This window comes from Corvus brachyrhynchos, unplaced genomic scaffold (assembly GCF_000691975.1).
Source record: "Corvus brachyrhynchos isolate BGI_N302 unplaced genomic scaffold, ASM69197v1 scaffold58, whole genome shotgun sequence".
NCBI lineage: Eukaryota > Metazoa > Chordata > Aves > Passeriformes > Corvidae > Corvus > Corvus brachyrhynchos.
In genome coordinates this window covers 1,044,506-1,051,823 of record NW_008239539.1, presented here as the reverse complement: position 1 = coordinate 1,051,823, position 7,318 = coordinate 1,044,506, and the positions used below count along the sequence as shown (strand labels likewise).

General features: G+C 64.2%; 1 protein-coding gene across 1 annotated transcript in view; it reads left to right on the top strand.

Annotated features, from left to right (window-relative positions):
* Nucleotides 1-7,318, top strand: part of CORO7 (coronin 7) — a 12,111-nt gene that overhangs the window by 4,464 nt on the left and 329 nt on the right. Inside the window, exon 6 of the mRNA XM_017741266.1 lies at nucleotides 479-529. Within this exon, the coding sequence (XP_017596755.1) occupies nucleotides 479-529 (51 nt within the window). The remainder of the gene's footprint in view (nucleotides 1-478; nucleotides 530-7,318) is intronic.

Genomic DNA, 7,318 nt, shown 5'->3' with positions numbered 1-7,318 from the left:
TGGCAGAATGCGTGCTCCCCAAACAGCACCCTGGCAGCAGGGCTGGCACCCGGGCACCCCCTTGCTGCCTCTGTGCCCTGCCAGCCTTGCCAGAGGGGGTCCCATGCCCCATTTGGTAGAGGGGTGCCAGGCAGGAAAGGGCTCGTTCCCCTACCACTGTCAGGATGGCATCTGAGGGTCAGGCTCCAGCCCTGGCTCTACTTTGAAGGCTCCCTCCTTCTCTGGGACCAGTGTTGAGGGTGTTGGGTCCTGGTGAGGCTCTGGGGATGCTGGAAGTCCACCCCTGCCCGTGATGTGGGAGGGCACAGTGCAATCCGGAGAGCACAGTGCAATCCATCCGTAGGGATAGGCACTGCAGGCAGGAGAGTGATGGGCCGGAACGGGAGGGCTGCTCACTCCAGCCTTCTGCCTAATGCATCCTGACATCCCGCTGGCCCCGAGGTCCTTAACCCTCCTCTGTTTTCTTTTATCTCACCAGGACAAGAAACTGCGGATCTTTGACCCCCGAGCCGGCCCAGCTGCCTCCCAGGTACTGTCCTCTCTGGATGTGCTGCAGGCAGCCCTGCCCGACCCGTTGCCTACAGGGGCGTGGGCTTTGGTCCCCCAAACCATCCCAGCCCTGGCTGGGCTTGGGAGAGGCAATGTGGAGGCAGGGGCTGAGGGCAGGGGCAACAGTGCTGTCCTCTTAACCCTGATGGGGTTGGGCAGGAGTAGCCCCTGCCCTCCCACCAGGCCAGGGAGCACTCCCAGAGCAGCAGCACGTGCCAGGCGAGCTCCGTGGGTGTGAGGGCTCTGGGCTCTGCAGGCTCCTGGGCTCTGCCCTGCCCTGCGGGAGCTGAACCAAAGGCTCTTGGGGATGAGGACCCGCTGAGGGCAAGGGCTGGGCGGCCAGATCTGCACAGCTCAGCAAATAACAGTGATTAGGAAATAAGTAGAGACTTTAAGCCTTGACGTCAAGTTCAAACAGCCTCTTATTAGAGGTTTCCTGTGGTTTGGGGGCTCTGGCTGCAGAAGGGGCTGGAAGCCTTTGGGAAGGGAGGGGTGCAGTGGAGAGCAGGGTGAGATGGCTGCAGTGGACTCTGTCATTCCTGGTGGGTCTCCTGCTGCCTGTGGGCTCGGGAAGCCAATGGCCTCTGGTGCCAGTGCTCGGGCACAATGGTGACCCCAGGCACTGACAGAAGGGAGCCGGAGCTCCAGAGCTGCACCAGGACTTTCCACCTGCTCCTGCACATAACCCAGGTGCTGAGCTCCCCTAAGGCCCCTGGGTGCTTCCTGCAGTACAAATGATGCCCTGACCCTTCAGGAAGCCTTATAAACACCCCAGCACAAAAAATAAACACAAACCCAGTGGTGACACGTGCGGATGAGCCAGAGCAAAGTGCTTCCAGCACTCCAGCGGCCGCCACGATGCTGTCCCGCTCCAGTTGCCGCTCAGCATGGCTGGAAGAAACCACTCTCTACTCCAAAATTTATCCACCACCGGCCCCAGTGCTCCCCTCCCCTCCTGGCCCCCCTTCTCGCCCTGCCAGACCTGTCGGCTTGTCTGATGGCGGAGCTGTGAGTGCGATGGGCTCGAGCCAAGTCTCCTGGGGAGGGTGGACTCTGTCTCGCTGAGCTATTAAAAATAACGTGTGAATGATGGTGGCTGTTCAAAGCAGGCAGTTCACTTCCCTCCACTGCTGTCTGATCCAGCCTGGGGCCGGCACTTCACGTTTGCCAAGAGAAATATGCACCTTCACTGCCGCGGCCCTGCCCCGGCCGGCTCGCAATGGATGGAGATGTTTAGTCTTGGAGAAGTGCTCTGCTGAAGGGGAAAACTTTAAAATGCCATAAATCCTCTGGAAGTTTGCGCAGGGCTTGCTTAGCCAAGAGGAAAAACGCTCCTGGGTTTTGTTCTTTTCTTTTTTCCCCATTGCTGGAGGGCTGGGTTAGTTGGAAAGGCTCCTTCTCCCCCTGGGCCAGCACGGTTACAGCACCGGGTGATGCCGGGGTCGCCGTGCAGTGCCAGCACTTCACAGGCTCTGTGTTTTGAAGTTGCCTGGTTTTTTGCAGAGGTGAGCTGCTGGATGCGTTTTCCAGCTGCGCTGGCCCCCGCAGCACCGTGGGCTGGGTTTCCTTGCAGCCAGCACAGGGTCCCGCTGCCGGCTCACCCCGGTCCCTCTGTGGAGCCAAGAGCTGGCCCCGGGCTGCTCCTCCGGCTGGGCTTCTTAATTTGCCAAGCCTGCCTCATTAAACATTCCTTTTTTTAGAGCAGGGGAAAAGAATGAGAGGGAGCTAAAATAAGAAGCTCAGGGAGGAGGGGTCACTCCTCCTAATACCTGGTGCTGCTCTCAGGTACCATGGATGTGGCACACATGGGGTTGGGGACTGAGGGTGGGTGACAAGGAGGGTGACTGGCAGGGTGCCCACACCCTGTGGCCATGTCCCCGCCAGGGCCTGACCCCCTCTTCCCGGCTACGCCCGTGGCAGCTATTTTGAGCATATCCCAGCAGCGGGCAGACGTGTGTGACGCAGCATGGCCGGGGTCTGGCTGACCCCATGGTGTGCCTGGTATGTACCCAGGGCCATGATTTCCCTTGGGAGAGCAGTGGCCTCATCCTGCTGGATCCCTATCCCTTTGTTGCAGCCCCTTTGTGAGCATCAGGGCTGTGCTCACACCCTATTGCTGCTCTCTGTGCCCTGAACTGGCAGTGGAGATGCCAGGGCTCCCTGGGTCCCGCCGTGCCACCCCACACACCCTCTGCCGCTGCCTGGCTGGGTCCAGGTCCAAGCACCACTGTCCTTCCAAAGAATTCTCTGAGCCCTGTGCTCTGCTTTATCCCCTCACAAGGCTGCGCTACCCCGGCCGCCTGTCCTCCCCTCCCGCAGGGTGGTGGTCGCCCTCCTCGCCTTGGCCCTCCCCCTGGAAGCGAGTCACGTCCTCTCCCTTGTGGCTTCAGCTTCTGCTCTTCAGTGTCGCTGTTCCCGCCCTCAGCCTCCTGCAATCCCTGTGCAAACCCCACCAAAGGTCCCTCCTGTGTCCCCCCGGGCCCTGCCCTTGCTGGGACAGGGGACACAGGGCTGAACAGGGAGCTGGAGCACCGGGAAGGTGCCCATGCCCAGCTCATGCCTCAGGTGGGTCGCCAGCACAGTGTAGGGCAGTGATTCGGGTATGCCGTGGGCTGCTAAGGTGGCATCCCTGCTTGCCCACTGCCCCGGCCACCTTCCCCTGCGTACAGAGCCCATGGGCCACGTCCTGCTCCACACAGGCTGGTGCGAGGGGCTGTGTGTGCATCTGGCCAGCACCTGGTTCCCGGGACAAGCCCGGGACAGGCACCGTCCGTGTGGAGCGGCCGGTGGGGGATGGAGAGGAGCCAGCTCCGTTCTCACGAGAAACTTCCTCCGCCAGTGTTTGGGCAGGGCCGGGGGCGAGGGCCAGCGCACGCCCCGCTCACGTCGTAATGAGCTGTGCTAATGAGCGGGGCCTGGGCTGAGGGCGCCTGGGGACAGCTGGGACAGTGTCCCCGGGGGGTTGTCCCCCCTGTGGGTTTGTCCCACCAGCTCTTGGGCTGTGCCGGGGGCAGAGTTCAGTGATGGGGAGCAGCCGGGGTTCACAGCCCAAGCACAGCCGGTGCTGTCGCAGCCCTGCTCAAGGTCCTGGGGGGAAGAGGGACTCCAGCCCCTGTCCCAAACCATGGCCACCATCCCACGGGCCGCATCAGCCCTGCCACAGTGGGAGATACGCCATGGAGAGGGTCCCTGGGTGCAGTGTGGCCATGGTGGGAGGGTGATGCTGTGGTGGGGTGGAGATCCAGGTTTGGGGTGATCTGGCTGTGCCCAGAGCCAGAACTCTGTGGACCCTGACATGTCACCTCTGCCCCAGATCCAGCTGTGAGCCTAGGGCTGGCTGGGGACCACTTGTCATCATCAGGGGAAGGCGCATCAGGACGTAGAGAGACTTGAGCCTTCCTCCCACTGCCCCATCATCACGGTATCCCACGCTGGGGTCACCCCGGGGGTACCTGACTCCCAGCCTCGGCAGCGGCTTCCTCCGGGCTGGGGGAAGGTCCACAGCATCCCACATTCCCAAGGAGACCGTGGGAAGCTATGAAAAAGTTGGCCTGACTCTGGGCAGCCTATTTATAGCATCGCACACTCGGCGCTCTCATGCTTCTGTTCCCCAGCGTAGCTGCACGGGACTGTTTATATTTCCTCTGCTCTGCTTCCCCCTCGGCCGTACTTCACATGGTATGGCAGACAGGGGGAAGTCGAGGAGGATTTGGAATGAGCCAGAGGCATCTCAAGGGGTGCGGGTGTGCGGTGGCACCAGCTCGCCCTCGCCTGGGTGCCCGTCCCTCCCACTGGGAATGGCCTCGCTGGCCCACAGGGTTGGCATCTCCATTATTGCGGGCTGGGGCTCCTCACGGGATTTCAGGAGCCCCAGCCTGTGCCTGACCTGGGACTCCTGGTAGGCTCCTACTCCCAAGGGCAAAGGTGTTTTGAGATTTGATAGTATCATAGCAGGGCTTGTGGGGCCGGTGGCTGCAGGAAGAGAGGAGAGGCAGCAGAGGAGGGGTGGGTGTGATGGGAGCAGGGTGCTGCAGCCTGCTCACCCCCATGGCCAGCGAGTCCCCCTCTCCCACCCAGCGAGGGAGGTCCTGCTCCCATCCCAGCCTTGTGTCCAGGCATCTGTGCCCAACGGGAGCCCACCCACCTTCCTGCCCTTGCTGGGCCCACAGCATCCTCTGGGACATGGCCATGGCCTCACCAAGGGCAGGAGGGGTTGGATGGAGCAGGGGGGCTGTGCTGGCAGTGGGGAGAGAGGCAGAGCCTGGTGATGCCCAGTTCCCCAGGGCACGGGGGCCTCACAGCAATGCTGCCCTGGCCAGTGGGATCAGGGAGATGACGTGGGCAGCAGGGGACTTGTCCTGGTCCCTGCCCACTGTGACACACATGCCATACACCTGGCAGAGGGCACGGCCAGTGCTGGCAGTGTGATGGCTACTGGAGCAACCCTGCTGCTCTGTGGGATCCCTGCACTCCCCTGGGGCAGGTGACAGCTCCTGGTCTCCTCGAGCTCTGGGCAGAGACCAGGAGTGGGGCTGGCCTGGGAGAGGCTGCTCTGTTCTCCTGGTTACCTCTGGAGTAACTGGGATTTGGCAAGGGAAGGAGATCACTCACATTCTTGTTCGGAGAGGAGGATTCGGTGCGTGGTTAACCCTCTCGGCTCCCGGGAAGCCGTTCCTCCTGCTGCCCACAGCCTCGTGGGGTGTGGAATGAGCAACGGCTTCCCCACGTGCATGGACCCGGGGTGGGTGTCTGTCCCCAGAGTCCCCCACAGTGCCCTGGCCAGGGGAGACCCCTCCTGCCCTGGCACCTCCTGGCAAAGGGATAGCTCAGCTTGGCACTGGTGCCTCCTGTGCCCACGCAGATCCCGCTGCTGGGGTTGCTTCCCACGGGGATCAAATGTCCGTGGGCTGTTAGCCATGCTCATGGGCTGTTAGCCACAGGCAGGGCTGAGCTGTCTTAGCCCTGCCAGCCCCGGGGGCTCTGCCAAGAGCAGAGCTTGGACCCCCCCCCGGCCACCTCCCGCCCGTCCAGCCCCAGGTCTCTGCCCTGGGCTCCCACCTCCGGCTCTCCCTGCCCTGCATCCGGCTCAGGGTGACGGCTCCCGGGGAGACAGGGATCGCCTGGGAGCCGGAGCAGCCTTGGCTTTGTGTGGGGCTCTCCCAGGCAGCCGCGGAGCCGAAGCGGCCGCTCCCTGCGGGCAGCTGTTCCCAGCTCCCCGACCCCGCCGCATCGCTGCCAACAGCTGCGCCCGACACGCCGGCCCTGGGCCCCCGCAGCCCCCGGGGCTGCACGGGGAGAAGGGCTGGGGACCCCAGCCTGCCTAGGAGGGATGGGTTGAGACAGGGAGAGGAACGGAGCTGGAAACTCTCCCCATGCAGCCGATCTGGCTCCGAGGAGGGGGCACAGGCTCCCCCCAGCCCGATCTGCCCAAAACCGGCTGGGCTAGACCCGTGCAATGGGCGGAAGGAGTCTGGGCTGCCTGGGCACTGGCAGGGAGCTGGGAGGCTTCCTTGGATCCCCGCGTGCTGGCCCAGAGCTGGTGGACTCCTTGCAGTCTGCCGGGAGCACAAGCGGCTCAGGAGGGACGCCCGTCCCTTGGGTTGTGGCTGGTTCCCTGCTCCAGGGACACGGGGCGTCCAGCATCACTCCGGGAAGGGTGCCAGGGTCTCTGCCCAGCTCTGCCAGCCCCAGGGGTCCACAGCAGCCCCACGGGTGTCCTACGGCTGAACCACACCAATGTCCACCCTCAGTGCCAGGCCATACCGCCCCGTCCCTGCCAAGACCCTCCGCACCAGGGGAGCTGCTGTCCGCACGCTCACCTCTGGCAACATCTGCACAGGCTGAGCACGGAGCAGCCCAGCCTCCCGCATACTTGCTGCCATACGTACAGCTCAGCCGGGATGGAACTAATGCAGAAAACATGGCCCTGCGCCGCAGCCGGCACGCCGGGGGCTGGGAGTGCCGCGGCAGCACCCTGCCCTCGACCAGCCCTGCCGCCGCCCCGGGGCTGCCACCGCCGCCAGGGGGTCCGGGACACCCGCGGGACCCCGGGCCGCGGAGCCGGCGCCGCCGGTTATGGGATCCGCAGATGTTGAGCTCTGGCTGCCACAGCCGCACGGCTCAGGTGCAGAAGTGCTCTCCTGGCTGACGCGCGGGCTGGCCCCAGCTCCTGGAGTTTCCATCCCTCTTGGCACCGATCCTGGGACACGTTCCTTTTGTCCAGGTCCTTTCCCTGCCGGGTGCTGGGTCTGCTGCCAGCGTGCTGGTCGTGGGGGCCAGGCCCCTCCTGCCCCACATCCTGGCCCTGTGGCTGGGAGCGCCAGGCTTGGCTTGGCCAGCACTGCCTCTTCCAAGTGAGCCGTGTTTGTGCTGGCAAGGCAGCTGGCGTGGTGGAGCCGGGGCAAGACAAGCTTGGCACCGCACGCCTGCTCCCACCCTGGCTCTCTCCAGAGAGTGGCATCTCTCTGGGGCTGGAGGCTGCTCCAGCAGAGCTTCTCCAGTGAGGGGAAGGAGATGCGGCACCTCTGTGCCCCCTCTCTGGCTGCCACGGTGGCAGAGCCTCGCTGGCGGTCACAGTGCGGTCGTGGCCGGTGCTCACAGTGCTCGCACCAAGGGGGACGCAGCTCATGGGCTCCTCCGTGGGCACCATCGCTGCCCACCCCACCCCTCCTGCCCCCAGCCTGGTGCCCCTGCCCTGCGCAGAGGTCCCGGAAGCGCCGTGCCGGGTTTGGCTCTGGCAGAGCCCTCCGCCTTCCCCGCCAGCTCTGAA